Below are 18,162 nucleotides of genomic sequence, written 5' to 3'. Positions count from 1 at the left end.
ATAGCGATGGATTTCATCACCAACCTACCAACTTCAAATGGGAAAACAACCATGTTCGTAGTGGTGGACCGTCTAACCAAATATGCCCACTTCATGGAATTAGCCCCAAACTATACTGCAGCCAAAGTTGCAGACACATTCATATCCAATGTGGCCAAATTACACGGGATACCTCGTAGCATCGTCAACGACTGTGACCCACTGTTTCTCAGCTCTTTCTGGAAAGAGTTGTTCCACAAACAAGGCACGACACTTCGCATGAGCAGTGCCTACCATCCTCAGACAGACGGCCAAACAAAAGTCCTGAACCGTTGCCTGGAACAGTACCTACGAAGCTTCTGCATGGATCATCCACGACAATGGACAAATTACCTCACTTGGGCGGAGTATTGGTACAACACCACACAACATTCTGCAATTGGTATGACACCATTTGAGGCGGTATACGGCCGAGCACCACCAGCCATTCCAGACTACATGCCATCAATTTCCGGGGAAAATGCAGTTGACTACGAATTACGCACAAGGGACGACATCCTCCGTCAACTCAAGCATAACTTGGAACGTACCCAACATCGCATGAAGCAACAATCCGATCAACGAAGAACCGACAAACAATTCTCCATCGGAAACTGGGTTCCTGTCAAATTGCAACAATATCGCCAAATGTCTGTAGCAGGCCAGCGCTACAGCAAACTGTCAAAAAGGTTCTATGGTCCGTACAAGATAGACGCCATAATTGGACTCGTAGCATACCGACTTCAACTACCAGAAGGATCCCGCATACACCCAGTATTCCACGTGTCATTGCTCAAAGAATTCCATGGCAATTGTGCGACTGCAGCGTCACTACCATACCAAACACGGGACTTACCACCGAACCTTGTGGACAAGGTTCCTTTAGATGGCGGGAGGGATGATACGACCACAAATCAACGGCCAACTTCCACAAGGAACCGGCAACCACCCAAGCATCTCAGTGATTACACATATTAGCAGTTATGGGAAGTTATATTACTTGTGGTCATAATTCCAATGGAAGTTATTTTCAGTTATCTTATTTTCTGTTTAAAGGGATGATGTATTCACATTTGAAGGAGTAGAATAATTATCATAATTCTCAATTTCATCTTCTCCCACTTCCATTTTCTGTAGGACCTGTCCTCGAAAACAGGGATCTATCAGTAGATTTTAGAAGTAATGAAGATTGCAATTATTTTTTGAAAAAAGATGACAGTTATATCAAGTCTTCCTCTCTACTACCAATCATCCATCCATTCCTTTGTAACATTTCTTAATTTCGGTGAACACAGCCCTCCCACCTTTATAGAATCATTTCGTCTAATGGGTCCTGAATATGACGTGAAAATGTTCCCATTTTATTTCGAAATACTCTTGTCTTGCTAAAGGAGCAACCATCGAAGTTCAGCTTTGATTTGTTTTTTCTTGGGGCTACTTCCTATAATTGCTTTGTTCCACTTTCTAAGTATCTTCTCAATTTTATAATCTCTGTGTTCCCGCACATTGCAGCCAACTTGCCATTTGTACCTTAATTTTTCATGCATTTAGCCCATGAATGCAACACTTCAAATGTTTGTGTGTTAAATTCAGTCCATCTACTCCACACAAAAGTGAACGGAGCTATAAGCCTCAGTACCTTTACCACAGCAACTCCAACCTTCCATCAGCTCTAATGTTACTTAGCAATACCTTTGATTTTGAACCATTGAACTACCTATGTCCATATGAATGTTACACCTTTACAATTTAAGGATTTAAGCTAGAGAAAGATAATTGGATTATAAAATTCTCAACCCAAATGAATAGTAAACCATTATTCGAGCAAAAACCGAAATAAAAAAGGTAATTAAGATCTGAATTAGAACTTTATGGAAAATGAAGTAGAATACTAAGAAATGGAACGTTCAAAGTGGGCATTGTGGCCTCGCCCCTCACTCATCTTCTGCTCCGACTCCAAATTGTAGTGATACAAGGAGAAACCTTGCAATTTCAGTGTAATTTTTCACCTTTCTTCAAAGATAAGAAAAACTAGAAATCTCTTGTATCTTTTTCTTTCGTTCTTTATTTATTTTTTGATATGTGCTGATCTGAACCCATAGAAGTCTTAAAAAAAAGTCTTAAATTTTCAGAAAAAAATTGATTCTGAGTCGCTGTGGAACTAACTATTCAAAAGCTAAAAGATTTGAATGAGTTTTGGCACAATTCTATCTAATTTTCGAATGTTTACAGTTTATGATGATTTATGGTCGCAATTTGTCTAGAGCTTACAAGGTTGCAAGATTGGACGTGGTAGCAAATACTTGTGTTTCTCTTTTCTTTATTTTAAGTGTGGTGTCTTTGTAGCATTTCTTCGATTTTCCCCCTATTTTACTTCTATGGTAGGGCCGACATCTCTACCCAAACACCATTGCATCAACATGGTTTGATGAGGTACGGCCCATTTCTTTACACCGGTGGACACACCATCTCATGTTTAAATGAATAAGACAATCCATACTATGTGAGCCAATGTGGGTTGTTCTTTCCACCGATGGTGAGCAGGGAAATGTCTCTCCGCAAAATTGTCGAGCAAATCCTTAAAAATCTTTGAAACTTTCCATATAAACGAAGCAAATTATAGCTTTTTTGGGAAAAAAAAAGAGAGATTTGGCATTTGGCAGATGGTCTGTGGCATCTGACAGCAGCCACAGAGGCACACTTTTCCGCATATCACAGACCATCCGCAAAATGCCTTTTGGGATGGACGCTAGCAAGTCCCAAAAAAGAAAGAATATGAAAAATGAGTTTAACCTAGCAGTGGAAAACTGATTTAACCATAAACAATAATAAAGATACAAGGGAGCCCTCGCATAAAGAGCCCCAGAAGGGCTCTTCATTGGATCCACGTCATTTTCAGTTACATTTTAAAATTGGTTGAAAAAGTAAAATCAGTTACATTCGATGACGTGGATCCAATCAAGAGCCCTTTTTTTTGGCTCTTTATGCGAGGGCTCCCTTGTATCTATCATTCCTCTAATAAAATTGGGTAGCGGGTAGGACTTTTTGGACACCTTCAACTTAACGGTTGTCCCTTGTGCCAGAATAAGGTATATTATTATCATTTTATAAAACAAGTGGACATTTTTGAATAAAAAATGGTTTTCAAACTTAGCAGGTTTAGGTATAACTTTATGTCTTGTGACGTGACAAGAAGGTCTATTCATGTCATCATTCACCTAGAAACAAAGAAAATTATAGATATGGCATCCTTGAAATTTGAGAAAAGTACGGAATGTGGATAATGATCGAAACATAGTAAGAATAGAGGATACATTTCATCTTGTCTACAAAAACACACGATTTTTAAAAAAGTGGTCTAAAAAAGACATTAATGCCCTTCCAATTAGTACTTGTCATGATTATCTTTGTAGTCATTTTTTTTTCGATTTTAGTATTGTCTTCGAGAGAAACTGATTCTGCATTTAATGTAATTCACCACCCCTATTAATTCAGGGGGCGCTGGCATGCTGCACAAGGCCACCTTGGCTATCATTCTTTGGTTCGTTTGAACATGCGTTTGCACAAAAAAAAAATCTCGAGTTCGTTTTAATCTTGGCCTATCAGCAATAAGCAGAGACGGGAGGATCCTTGACACGTGGATAAATTTTGATGGAACGGTGGCGTCTTTCTTTACCGCTGGCTTTGGTTATGTTTTAACATGTGTTTAAACCCAGAAGACCTTAGGTTCATTTAAATCTCGGGTTCGTTTTAATCTTGGCCTATCAGCAATAAGCACAGATGGGAGGATCCTTGACACGTGGATAAATTTTGATGGAACGGTGGCGTCTTTCTTTACCACTGGCTTTGGTTATGTTTTAACATGTGTTTAAACTCAGAAAACCTTAGGTTCATTTAAATCTTGGTTGTCACCCATAAGCAACGACCGTTGCATCCTTGACAAAGGGACATATTTTGATGTACTCGAGATTCCGACAAAGTACTCGAGATTCTGGCAGCGTACTCAATATATTTGAACATGTGTTTGCACCCAAAAATTCCGACAGCGTACTTGATATTCCGGCGGCATACCCGATTGCTTGACCCGAAGGAATTAATACACAAACCGAATATCGGTAATGTCCAAACAATCTATAAAATTCGAGCGCTCTTTACATGAGAGAAACAATGTTTACACGTGATAACAAAAGCGTTTATTTGAAAACATCAGCGATATCTCCTTTATTTGATGTGTATAGAGATAAGTGGGGAGAGGAAGCGAGGATTACTTATGCAATTCCGTCAGCGTCCCATGCATTAACGGGGAATGAGAAATGCATTAAATGCAGCCCCATTTTCTCATTAAGAAATACTAAAATAATGAAAAGGGGGGCTGCAAATAGAATGATTGAGGTGTACTGTCTTGCACAAAATACGAGGAGGCTAACTGAGCTCTGATTATGTCAGGAAGGGCATTGGGGTCTTTTTCCACCCGTTTTTAAAGAATCGTGCGTGTTTCGTCCATAAGATGAAATGTGCCGTGTTCTGTACTATGTTGCAATAATAAATGCCCAGTTTACTTTTCTTCTGTAATTTTCTAAACAAAGAAAATTATAGATTTTTTGAAAAAAATATATGGAAAATGAGTAACTTAGCTGTGGAAAACTATTCTCAATATACAGCACATGGCGTGTGGGTCCCACTACCATAAACAATAAAGAACAACTACCAATTAGGGACAAAAAAATGCCGTAATTATCAAGAGGAACCATGCTTTTCTGAAATTATCAACTAGGGACAAAAGATGTCTTGTCTGTATGAGCTGGACGAAAATGCCCTTTGGCATTTACAACAAGTTTTCACCTTGTTTTTTTCCTTCTTCCCTTTTCTTTTACTTTTCTATTTTCACCTTGTTTTATTTTTATTTTTATCCTACTAGTCATCTTCCTCCTCAGTCAGCCACCAATACCACTGTTGCTAGCAAGTCTTGAAAACTTGAAAGTTGAGTTCTTACCATGTATCTCTTTGTATCTAGGTTTTGCTTTTCTTTGTTTTTAGGGTTTTGCACTATTTTTCATTCCCCTGTTTTTTATTTATCTTGTTTAGGGTTTTAGTGGTTTGTATTTAGGGTGTGTTCTGGAGATAATGCATGGATGGCTTCACTCACTTTTTGGAAGACAATTGGTTGTATAAGAAAATTTTGATGTAATACATGAATGGATGGTTACACAATTTTTGGTGTACTTAATTTTTTTTGTAATACATTAATTGGGATGTACTATATGAAGCACATTTGATGAATACAACATCCATTTCTTTTGTTATTCCTATCATGAGCAGAATTGTAATGCCATTAGAAGAGTTGTTATAGACAGGGGGTTTTGTAGCAGAAGGGGTTTATCAACTTTTTGGAAGGGGGTTAACAACTTTCAAAAGTAGGGTTACCAATTTCTAAATGGGCTTATCATGTCCTTGAAAATTGGCCGATGGTACTGGAGTTTTGGAAGAGGGTTTCTAAGTTTCTGGGATTGGGGTTATCTAGTATAAAAAATGGGCTTACCAATTTCCAAATGGGCTTATCAAGTCCCTGAAAATTTGCTGAGGGTACTGGAGTTTTGGAAGGGGGTTTTCAAGTCTCTGGGATTGGGGTTATCTAGTATCGAAAATGGGGTTACCAATTTTAGAATGGGCTTTTCAAGTCTCTGAAAATTGGCCAATGGTACTAGAGTTTTGAAAGAGGGTTTTCAAATCTTTGGGATTGGGGTTATCTAGTATAAAAAATGGGGTTACCAATTTCCAAATGGGCTTATCAAGTCCCTGAAAATTGGCCGAGGGTACTGGAGTTTTGGAAGGGGGTTTTCAAGTCTCTGAGATTGGGATTATCTAGTATCAAAAATGGACTTACCAATTTCCGAATGGGCTTATCAAGTCCCTTGTGAACATGTTTTTTGACTCATTCATTTTCACCCTTTTTTTCTTTCTACCCTACGATTCATCTTCCTCATCCGCCATTGGAAAGGAGAAGGAGAAATGCAAAACCTTAAAACAAATGATAAACAAAACCTAGATACAGAGAGAAAGATGGGAATGAAGTCACGTTCAAGTTTTCGAGACTTCCAGCGACAATGGTGGCTGAACAATGAGGGAGATGATCGGTAGGGAAAAAAAATAAAGTTGAAAATGGAAAAGTAAGAAAAAAAGAGAGAGAATAGAGAAGAGGGAAAAATGGAAAAGTAAACTTGTTGCTTAAGAAAAGGGCATTTTCATCTATCTTTTACTGACAAGACTTCTTTTGTCCCTCGTTGATAATTTTAGCAAAGCATGGGACCTATTGATAATTACGTCTTATTTTTGTCCCCCATTGGTAATTTTTCCAAACAATAATAAAAGATGCACCCATGGGTAGACCTGGCAAACCCGACCCGTGCCCGCGGGTCGACCCAACCCACCCTCAAATTTGCGGGCACGGGTTGGGGTTTTAGTGACCCGCCAAAACCGATCCGCGGGTGACCCAACCCGAAAAAACACGGGTCGGGTCGGGTCAACCCACGGGTGCCCGCGGGTTGACCCAAATTATAATATGCTGAAAGTCTGAAAATAGATCTAAATTCCACTCTTCAACTTCCAGATTCAATTGTTATATATGCTGAAAGTATGAAAATAGGTTGTGCTTTGGATGATCCAAATTATGCTTTGGATGATCCAAATTCCAAACCGTGATCCCAATGTTAATAGGTTGTGCTTTGAACAGAAAGTTTGAAACTCTGACCCCAATGTTATATATGCTTTGGATGATCCAAATTCCAAACCGTGCATTTGATGGGCCATAATGTAAATAGGTTGTGCCTAAAAAATCATTAGCATAGGATGGTTCTAACCCTCCGATCTAAAGAGGGACTCACAATATGGAAACTTCTATAGATCGAACGGTTGAGATCATCCTATGGCAATGATTTTTGGGGCACGATCTATCTACGTTGTGGCCCATCAAATGGACGGTTTGGATCATCCTACGGTGTAGGTTGTACCGTAGTGTAAAAAGAGTTGCCCTTGTAGTGTAAAAAGAGTTGTCTAGAAGGGGCGAGTATATCACTTCACCTTATTATTTATACACTACCATTTGCCAAGTGATCCAATTACCCATTAATGACTAGAGCTACTTAAACAACTTCATTTAAGGCTCCATCTTGTTGTTTTCATATCATGGATGCGCTCAGGGTTAGGGAGGGCGTTGGACTTCGCGCCATTATTTGTCGCATGCGCATATAAAAGTCTTTTCCCACGCTGCTTCGTGATATATTCACCCCTTTCATTTACTTGGAACACCCTCCTCTAGTGTATTTATGACCACTATTTTTACACTAGAGGGGGTTGTCCCATGTAAAGAAAACAGCGAATATATCATTTCCCTAGTTGGAGAGAAGATCCATGAAAAAGAAGATCCTTGAAAAATGAAAATAAAAAAGGAATACTAAGAAGAAGAGTTGTCTATATAACAAACCAGGAAGAAGCTTGCAAGATATCTGTGTGATTCTACTCGCTCTAGTTGGAGAGAATTTTTTTTCCTATTACCAAGAAAATATGGCGGATGCTATCATTAGTATACTGCTTAGGCACCTGACCTCTCTAATCCAAGATGAGCTTCAGTTACTGGGGGATGTTAAGGATGATGTGGAAGAGCTTCAGAGAATCTTACCAATGGTTCTTGATATACTCCCAAATGTAGAGGCAATGGCAGTCAAGAACTCGCAGCTGAAGCACTGGCTTACAAATCTTACAGATGTGGCCTATGATGCGGACGACATCTTGACAGACTGGGCTTTGGAAGCTCAGCGATTACGCTCAATTGGGTGTGGCATCATCCAGGTAAGCAATACCTTCTTACCTTGTATTCATCTCCAACGCCATAAGATAGGAACCAGGACAAAAAAGATCCTAAAGAGATTACAAAAAATTGCAGAAGATAGGAAAACGTACAAACTAGATGCAACAACCCCGAGTCCTGAGAGCGAACAGATTACACCTACATTCTCCTTAGTAAATGAAAAAGAAATTTATGGGAGAGATGAGGATAAAAAAATGATTGTCAAACTATTGCTAGCCGATGTGAGTAATGAAAATGATGTCCCTGTTATTGCCATTGTTGGCATGGGAGGCTTGAGAAAAACCACACTAGCTGAAACGGTGAGATCCATCAGGAAGCAGCTTGCAAGATATCCTTCCCTGTTATTGAACCCCCAGATCCAGGGATTCAAACAGGCCTGAAATCCCCATACCAGAAAGATCCAGATGGATGGCAGATCCAGTATCATCCAGCACCTGGATTCTTCAATCATATTGAAGAACTCAAAAACAATAAACCCTCCATTCAAAACCCTCCTCAAGTACCCCATCAGTTCGAAAATCCCCCCTTGATAGGAAAAGAGTGCTCGCTCTCTTCTGTCAGCATCTCCGGGTCCCAAGCTCTTGAAACCCTGAATCTTTACTGGCCTAATGAAAAACATAAATCAGAAATCCCCCCTAGGACCCACACCTCCCTTCTTCTGGAACTCTCCTCCAAACTCAACCCTATGGATAACCTAGATTTGGATCCTAGTACCCACTTCAAAAGAGGAAGCACCCATAAAATATTCGATAGACCTCAAAAGGCAGCCTCTTCATCTCCCAAATCAATCACCTCCAGGAGGAAACTTGATTCTCATCCATACATCAGACCCCTTACGATGCACTCTCTGGACCCTGAATCAGTAAAACATCTAAACCCCCCACCACTAGCAAACCTCTCCTCCTTCTTCAACACCCTACCATCAGAGCATGCGCAAACCCTGAACTCAGCTCTTCCAAAAACTCAAAAAGCTCTTTGTGACTCAGGTGCCATTGTCAAGTCAAACCCCCCCACCAGAGTGAACTCACTAAATCAACTCAGTTTTGAATCCCCTGTCTCCTCTGGCCCAACACCAAACCAGAATCTTGTGCAAGCGGGAAAATTCGAAATTTTGACGGGCTTACACAATGGGCGCCAAAGCCTATTTGAAAACATAAATGGAGTCTTCTCAAAAATCAAAACCCCTCCCTTCCCGCCAACTAAAATCAATGGAGATTCCCTGGATAGAAACCCCTCCGCCCAAAATATTAGCCCATCAAAAAGCTCTGCCCTCAACCAAGAACCCCCCCCCCCCCCCCCAGGACCAAATTTGGCCAGCCTTATTGCCCCCTTCCAACAACAAACCTAAAACCCATGCTGCTCAAACCCCCTTGCCTACTCTCCCTCTTACCTCTGTACCTTCACCACGCCCTTGGAAGGCTCTGTTCTCCTCCTCAAAACCGAGAGTAGTCGACACCAAAATAGAGTATCATGCCCCTATTGAACCTGACCAAGGACCCATAAGAGCCCAATTTGGTGAAGCAGACTTTCAAAAAGCTGAATCAATGTGGAGCCACTGCCTTCTAGGATACTTCCTAGGGAGGAGACCGTACTACCTCTCTCTAAAGGAGCAACTCCTTCGGAAATGGAAGATCAAAGGAGATTTCAACCTCATGCCTTTACCAAACAGTTTCTTCCTCTTCCGTTTTAGCAATGAAGAAGATTGCACAAAGGTGCTGGAAACACCTACAACCTGTGGAGGCAGAAACCTGATCATCCAAAGATGGACCCCAAACTGCGCCTTGGAGAAGAAGAAGCTCACTTCTATACCCCTATGGATCAAATTCCCTGGCCTTCACCTGAAGTATTGGACCCAGACAGGATTGGGAAAATTGGCAAGTCTAGTAGGGAAGCCCCTCTACATGGACACCCAGACAGCTGAGGGTACCCGTCTCACCTTCGCTAGAGTTTGTGTTGAAGTTTCTGCAGAGGACCTCCTTCCTGAAACCATCCATATCCAAACCCCCACTGGCCTAGAAACTCAAGATGTGGAGTATGACTGGAGGCCCCGGGCATGTCAATTGTGCAAAGATTTCAGTCACCCCCAAGAAAGATGTGCCCAAAATCAACCCCGAGGTATCCCAACCCAAACACAAAAATGGATTGCAAAAGAACCAGCAGAAGAAACCGAGGATCAAAGACCTCAATTGGAGCCTGAAGCCTGCACCCCCTCTGAGATACTGTCCATCTCAAATCCTTTTGACATTCTAGATAAAATTGGAGAGGAATCAGGACTTGAAGAAATCCTCCCCCCCCCCCCTCCTCCCTCTCAACTCCCAAGCCCAAAGGAACAGGAAAATCCTGCCAAAGAAAAATCACCTGAGCAAAAAACAAATTCCTCTCTCAAAAAAGAAAAGAAAAAGAATCCCAAAAAACCCGCAAATCTCTCAAATCCTCCTCCACCCATAGAAAAGGAAGGAGTAACCATGGACTTAACTTCCCCCTCTGCAATTCCAAATCTGCCCCTCGCCATTCCCCCTCTTATAGCCTCTAGTTCAACCCATCCCAACATCTCTACTTCTTTCCCCAATCGTCCGGAAGGCCACCCCTTTCCCCTGCAATCAGAAAGCTTAGAAAACCATCCTGAACTAATGAAGTTCGACTCTCCTAGAGCCCAAACCCCCAAACCTCTCAACCATCAATGAAAATCTTAAATGCATGGAATATAAGGGGCCTTTGCACACAAAAAAAGAGGGCGGAAATCAAAGAATTCATGAGAAAATCAAATGCTCCCATTTGTTGTTTAATAGAAACAAAAGCAAAAACTCACAAGCTGGCTGAATACTCCTCTCATATATGTGAAGGCTGGCAAGCTCATGGAAACTACTCTTCAGTCATTAAGGGAAGAATCTGGATTTTGTGGAACTCCCTTATGGTGGATATCACCATCCTCGAAGAATCTTCTCAGCATGTCCATACAGAGGTAAGAATCTTGCACTCAAACAAATGCTTCAACCTCACTGCTATCTATGCTCATAACTATTATGTCTCTCGAAGAGCCCTCTGGTCAAACCTGGAGAATTTAGAGCCAAGCATAACCCTCCCCTGGATCCTGGTGGGGGACTTCAATATGGTTAGATATGCAAATGAGAGAATTGGGAACACAAACCACCATCAAAGTGAAATGGAAGAGTTTAATGAATGTATCTCCAACTGCTCTCTCTCGGATCTTAGATCAAATGGGCAAATCTGGACATGGCACAACAGATCAAAAGTTAACAGAAAGCTGGCAAAGCTCGATAGAACCTTGGTCAATTCCCTCTGGCTCCAACTTTTCCCTGCTTCCCTTGCAGTTTTCCTTACACCTGGAATATCAGACCATTGCCCAATCTCAATCTCCCTAGATACTCTCACCAATCGTGGTCCAAATCCTTTCAAATTCATGAACATGTGGGTTGAAGATCTATCAATTTTCCCCATTGTTGAAAAGGCATGGAGTATAAATGTTGATGGAAACCCAATGTACCAACTCTGTAAAAAGCTCAGAGAGGTAAAGACTTATCTGAAAGTGTGGAATAATGAAGTTTTTGGACGTATTGACACCCCCATAATTCGAAGTAAGCTTGAAGAAACCCAGAAATTGCTTCAAGGAAATCCCCTTGATCCCCCCCTCATTGCCCTGGAGGATGATCTGAGAACTGAATTCCTCAAAGTTTCTGCCCTTGAAGAATCTATGCTGAAGCAAAAATTTAGAATCCAATGGCTGCAACTGGGGGAGTCAAACTCATAGTTCTTTCACTCAGCTCTTAAATCCAGAGAACACAACAACCACATCTTGGCAATCAACAGAGAGGATGGCACCCAATCTACTGACCCATTGGAGATTTAGGATTCACACATGCAGTACTTCAAAAAAATTCTAAATAATGGAAAAGCACAAACCTCAGAAACTCCCACTCCCCACAGAATTCTAAATGAAGAAGAAGCTGCTCTGTTATCTAGACCTGTTACAAAGGAAGAGATTAAAAGAGTGGTCCTCAGAGCAAATGGGGAAAAAACCCCTGGCCCAGATGGTTTTAATGCCTTCTTCTTTCAAACTTTCTGGTACCTGGTGGAAGATGATTTCACCAAAGCAGTGCTGAATTTCTTTGAAAAAGGTACTCTCCTCTCTGAAATCAACTCCACCTTCCTTGCTCTCATCCCCAAATGTCTTGATGCTTCATCTCCAGACAAATTTAATCCTATCTCACTTTGCAATTTTGTTTATAAAACTATCACTAAAATCCTTGCTGATAGGCTCAAAAATGTCATGGACTCCCTCATCCACCCAGCTCAATCGGCCTTCATAAGAGGAAGACAAATTCAAGATAATATCCTCCTAACCCATGACCTCCTCCATAACTTCCACTCCCCCCGGTCCCCAAATGCAATGTGCTTAAAACTTGACTTGGCAAAAACATTTGACAATGTAAACAGGAAAGCCCTCCTGGAATTCATGAAGCTGCAAGGCTTTGATGACAAATGGATCTGCTGGATTTCTGAATGCATTAACAAGCCCAGATTCTCGATCCTTATAAATGGCACCCCTCATGGATACTTTACCTCCTCCAATGGGCTAAGACAAGGGGATCCTCTGTCCTTACTGCTTTTTTGCATTACAATGGAGATGCTGTCCACTATATTTGAAAAAGCCTCCTCCCAAAACAGACTTAAATCGCCCTTCCACAGAGGAAATGTTGAAATCAATCACCTCCTTTTTGCAGACGACCTAATGGTCTTTGCAAAAGGATCCACCTCTTGTGCTAATGAAATTTTAGAATGTCTGAGCTATTTTACGCAGGTAACAGGCTTGGAGGCAAACAAAGGAAAAAGTGAAATTTTCTTTGCTAGCACTGGCCCTAGAACCAGAAGAGAAATCTGTGACTCCTTGAACATAACTGAAGGAAAGCTGCTCATCCGTTATTTGGGTCTGTCCTTAATCTCTTCCAGGCTCTCCGCAAATGATTGCACTCCTCTGGTCTCCAAAGTCAAGAAAAAAATTCATCAATGGAGCAGCAAATATCTCACCCAATCTAGCATAATCGAGCTTGTTAAATAAGTTCTGAGCACTTTTCATATCTACTGGGCTGCCTCCTTTGCCCTCCTAAAAGGCATCCTCACTCTGTTGGAATTTTTTTTCAGAGACTTCATTTGGTGAGGATCTGAAGGCTCTAAAAGATTTCACTCAGTAAGCTGGGCTAACATGTGCAAAACCAAACCTGAAGGGGGAGTTGGAATCAGAAAGCTAGATGAATTAAGCAAGACTCTTCAAGTTAAGCAACTATGGCATCTGCTCCAGGAAAAGAATACTCTGTGGACAAAGTGGATATACTCCAAACATGTCAAAGATAAGAACATTTGGACTATGCCTATGCCATCTAGGCCATCATGGGGCCTTAGGATGATCCTTAGAACTCGAGAATATGCTAAACCTTTTACTTGCTATGAAATTGGATTGGAGGATGAAATTGACCTATGGGACCAACCTTGGCACCCTTCTAGCCTCTTATTCCGAGAAGCCGGACTGACTACTCCCTCAGCTCCCTGAATCTCCTCTCTGAAATCTTCAAAGATGGAACCTGGAACCCCTTGTTAGACAATCCATCTCTCCGTGAAGAAAAAACTCTGATAATGGAAGCCGTGCTCAATTCGGATGCGAAAAACACTCCTATTTGGAAGCCGGCCACTGATGGAGTTTTCACAACAAAGAGTGGGTGGGAAACTCTCAGAATGAAAACTGGTAAGCCCCCTTGGATATCCTCTGTTTGGTTTGCTGGCAATAACCCCACCCATGCCCTTACTACGTGGAAGGCTCTAAAACAGAAGCTCAGTACAAAAGACAGAATTATAATGCCTTTGATATCACTTTGAGCTTGAATGATTTGCCATTTGTCATGCACTCTTGAGGATGCTACGCTATGAACACCATAACTTTAATGGGTGCTGTTATTGATCCCACCTGGCCCCTCTGCAAATCGGAAGACTTTTTCAAATGCAGCTATTCAGCCTGGCTTTGGAAATCAATCCTATGGCGGAATGGTCACCGTAGAACTAAAAATCAATCCCTTCTGGCTGAAGAAGATTGGCTCAGACATCACTCAAAGGGACAGGGCAAGCCACAGTGGCCTTCAAGCTATGCTTCTGCTCTCTGATTCATAATATCTGGATGGAAAGAAACGGAAGAATTTTTGAATCCTCTGAGAAGCACAAGAGGTTTGTTCTTAATCAAATCCTCACAGAGATCAGCATCAAGATGAATGGGCTGAAAATCAAAGACAAGAACTCTCCAAGAAACATATCCACGGCCACAAATCTAAAATACAGACACATTCCTGACGATCCTTCTAGCAGATACTGCTCTTGGTCTCCACCAAAAGAAGATGAACTGAAGCTGAATTCGGACGCATCTTTGGATTCAAATGGAGAAGGTCTGGGGAGCCTTATCAGAGATAATCGAGGTATGATTAAAAATCTCTTCTCAATCAATGTAGACAAAAGGGAAATCTATGAGCTAGAATTACAGGCTATTGAAAGAGGCATCGACCTTGCCCTGTCCATGAACTGTCTGAACTTATGGATCGAATCGGATTCAAAATTCGCGGTGGATATCATCCTTGGAAATGTACATGTCCCTTGAAACAAAAACAAACCCTTAGACAAATTAGAAGCTATCTGGAACATCTGAATTGGCGAATATCCCATTCTTGGAGAGAAGGAAACTGCCCTGCGGATCAACTGTCAAAAAGGAATTACCCACATAAAGGTTTTCCTTCCATTGTTTTTTTGGCTACTCAAAGCCTCCTCTCAGCTGTAATTGAAGACATGAATGGATCATTGTATCTTAGATTGTAAGGGCTGAAGTCTGGCCTGTCGGTCCTTTTGTTCTGGCCTCTTGACCCCCCTTGTTATGCTTCTATCTTTTTAATGATATCTGGTAGGGGTCTTGCCTAACCCCAGCTTACCTATCAAAAAAAAAAAACCACACTAGCTCAATTTGCCTACAATGACGAGAATGTAAAGGGCCATTTTGAGTTAAGAATGTGGGTTTACGTGTCTCAAGATTTTGTTGTTACTAGAATTGTAAAAGCAATTTTAGAATCTGCAACTGGAAGACCAACTGCTCTTACACAGTTGGATGAGATGCAAAAAAGCCTCCGCAAAATAATATGTGAGAAGAGATTTTTGCTTGTACATGATGACGTATGGAATGAAAATACAAAAAAATGGGATGATCTAAAGAAGATCTTAACATGTAAAGGAAAAGGAAGCAAAATCGTTGTAACTACTCGTAAAGAAACGGTTGCATCGATGATGGGTGCGTTTCATGAATCCCCACACTTGACTGGTTTATCAGAGAGTGATTGTTGGTCTCTGTTTGAGAATCAAGCATTTGAATCAGGGAGAAGTGAAGAGCATCCAAACTTGGTTACAATTGGCAAAGAGATCGTCAAGAAATGTGGGGGTGTTCCTTTAGCAGCTAAGGCATTAGGAAGCCTCCTACGTCTCAAAAGGGAGGAGCCTTCATGGTCGTCTGTAAGAGATAGCCAAATATGGGAATTACAAGATGATGAAATTTGGCCTGCTCTAAGATTGAGCTACACCAATTTGCCATCTCATCTAAGGCAGTGCTTTTCGTTTTGCTCTGTATTCCCTAAAGGCTATAGAATTGTGAAAGAAGAACTGATTCTTATGTGGATAGCTAATGGCTTTGTTACCCCTAAAGGAAGAATGGAGTTGGAAGACATTGGAAATGAGATTTTCAGTGATTTATTATGGAGGTCTTTCTTCCAACACATAGAAAAAGACGATGCTGGGACTATAACAACTTGCAAGATGCATGACTTGGTACACGATCTTACACAGTCTGTTATTGGGAACAAGTGTTATATGGTGGATTCGGAAAAAACTAATAATATCCCTCCATCGACTCGATATGTCTATTCATTATTAGAATGTCCGAGCTTGTTTAAGGCCAAAGCCATACGGACGATGCTATTGCCCTTTGAACCTGAAGGCTGGTTCCCTGGAGCCATCGAGAAAAAATGGATCCTTAGAGACATCGAGAAATTTAGATACTTACGATGCCTACATCTAAGGAGACATGATGTTAACCCACACGCAATTTGCAACTTGAAACAGCTAAGATACCTAAAGCTCTCCTATACTAACATCGAAACTCTACCTGAATCGATTATTTGCTTACAAAATTTGCAAACATTGAAACTAAAAGGCTTTTCCAGGCTCCATAATCTCCCACCACTAGGGCAGCTTCCCTCATTCGAGAATCTTGAGATAGGAGGAATGCCTGCAGTGAAGCAAATCAACGAAGAGTTTTATGGTAACAGCACATTGAATGGATTTTCATTTCCATCTTTGAAAAGACTATTGCTATGTGATATGGATAATTTAGAGATGTGGGCATCAGTGGAGAAAGGAGGAGCTTTTCCTTGCCTTGATGAATTGAAGATTGAAGACTGCCTAAAGTTGATCACGCTGCCATATTTTCTGCATCTTACCTCCCTTGTGATTCTTTATCTTAGTGAGATGTCATCCTTTCTAGAAAGCTTTCTACGACACAGTGATGCACTCCGACATTTAGAAATTAGGTTTTGCAGGAAGTTGAGGAGTCTTCCTAGGGAGCTGGACAATTTCGTTGCTCTCAAGTCATTGATCATTTCGGATTGTAAGGAGCTGGTGTCTTTGCCGGAGGGATTGCGAAACCTCACAGCTCTCGAAAAGTTGGAGATTGGATGGTGTGGGAGTCTAATATCATTGGCCGAGGAAGGGGTACTACGAGGATTGAAATCTCTTCAGTCATTGGAGATTAAAAGTGCACAGGACCCATCAGATTAAACATGAGTTTTGTCAATGTCCCACATGATAGACCCCAACCAAACTGCACCAGATATCTATGTACCAATCAGTTAGAATCATATCGAAAGGATCCATTAAACTATCTAGGTCCGGTGACAATCCTAGTGTCAAGGCGAAGGATCCAATAACGATCCGATTGAATCCCAATTATTCCTCGGACCCTATGTTTGGTGTGCAAATTTACATCCGTTCAAACTCATGCTGTCCATCGGATCATCCAAGATCCAACAACAAGAAAAACCCAAGATGAACAAAAATCATAACAGGCCCACTATAAAATAATAGGGCTGCAGTGTGGTTAACATCTGATAATAACCTTGGTAAAGAAATAAAATGATCTATTTACAGTGAGGAATGCTAGAATAAAGGGAGCCCTTGCAAAATAAGAAGAAAGGGCTCCCACATTGGCTGCACGTCACTCTGGTGATGTGCAGCCAATGGGAGAGCCCTTTATATTAGCAAAGGAACTATAACTACAAGGCTACAACAAGCAACATCTGAATTTGTCATAAAATACCAAATTAAAGTCATCGAGGGAATGTTTGGCGACCGTGAATTTTTTTTTCTATGGAATATTAGTGGGCTCCTAGTAATATTCCATGAAATATTTTTTTTTTGGTTGCCAAACATGCCCTAGATTTTTTTCAAGGCTACTTTCAGTCAACAAGGTCAAGGTTTGATCAATTGGTTGGTTTGTCTTAATAAGGGTATTTATAGTCAAAATTGCTTGTCTTAGGGTATTTATACTCAAAAAGGTTTTAAGAACTAGGGTTTCTAAGGGACACCAACAGAAACCACGTTTGACAACCGTTCTCTTGATTCTATTCTAGATTCAAGAATTATAATGCATTTTTTCAATGCTCCTAGTAACAGAATCGCATTCAGCAAACTCACTTCCAAGAATGAATTATTTTTAGTTCTTCGAGTAGAATGATGTCAAAAAGAATGCATCAAATCAATGTTAACAAAACAGTAATAACATTTTCTTGGGAATTTATGAACTAGTAATAACATTCATGTTATAGTTAAAAATTTAAGAGACGATGATTGAAATATTTTATTAATTAATCTGCTTCATTATTGTATACTAATCTAAACATATAGGAAAGGTACTTAACAGATCCATAACATACTAGGCAAACCAAATAAGTGAAGTTCAGTTCAGTTTTCTTCTGCAACTTGAGATAATAGCTAAGGAGAAAGCAGTCTATAGGACCTTATGTTCTTATGCAAGGCGCAGTTCGTGACAGCCGTAGCCATTATCATGAAGATTTGGCTGGCACGGTTGCACATGAAGGCAAATATGTGGGACCCACCATTCGCCATTCCAATAGCCGATTCATAATCAGGTCCTCCGATTTCGCCTAACATGTTGTCCTCATTCTCAT

General features: G+C 40.8%; 1 protein-coding gene across 1 annotated transcript; it reads left to right on the top strand.

The window, feature by feature from the left end:
• Positions 1 to 7,578: 7,578 nt before the first annotated feature.
• Positions 7,579 to 16,753, top strand: LOC143859009 (disease resistance protein RGA2-like). The gene is made up of 2 exons (XM_077369688.1): positions 7,579 to 8,183; positions 14,899 to 16,753. Exons 1-2 carry the CDS (start codon positions 7,579 to 7,581, stop codon positions 16,751 to 16,753), a joined length of 2,460 nt encoding a protein of 819 aa, XP_077225803.1.
• Positions 16,754 to 18,162: the final 1,409 nt, after the last annotated feature.

Source organism: Tasmannia lanceolata, unplaced genomic scaffold, assembly GCF_043159265.1.
Source record: "Tasmannia lanceolata isolate RefF3 unplaced genomic scaffold, GAP_Taslan_0.1 ptg000029l, whole genome shotgun sequence".
NCBI lineage: Eukaryota > Viridiplantae > Streptophyta > Magnoliopsida > Canellales > Winteraceae > Tasmannia > Tasmannia lanceolata.
This window is presented reverse-complemented; position numbering and strand designations above follow the sequence as displayed.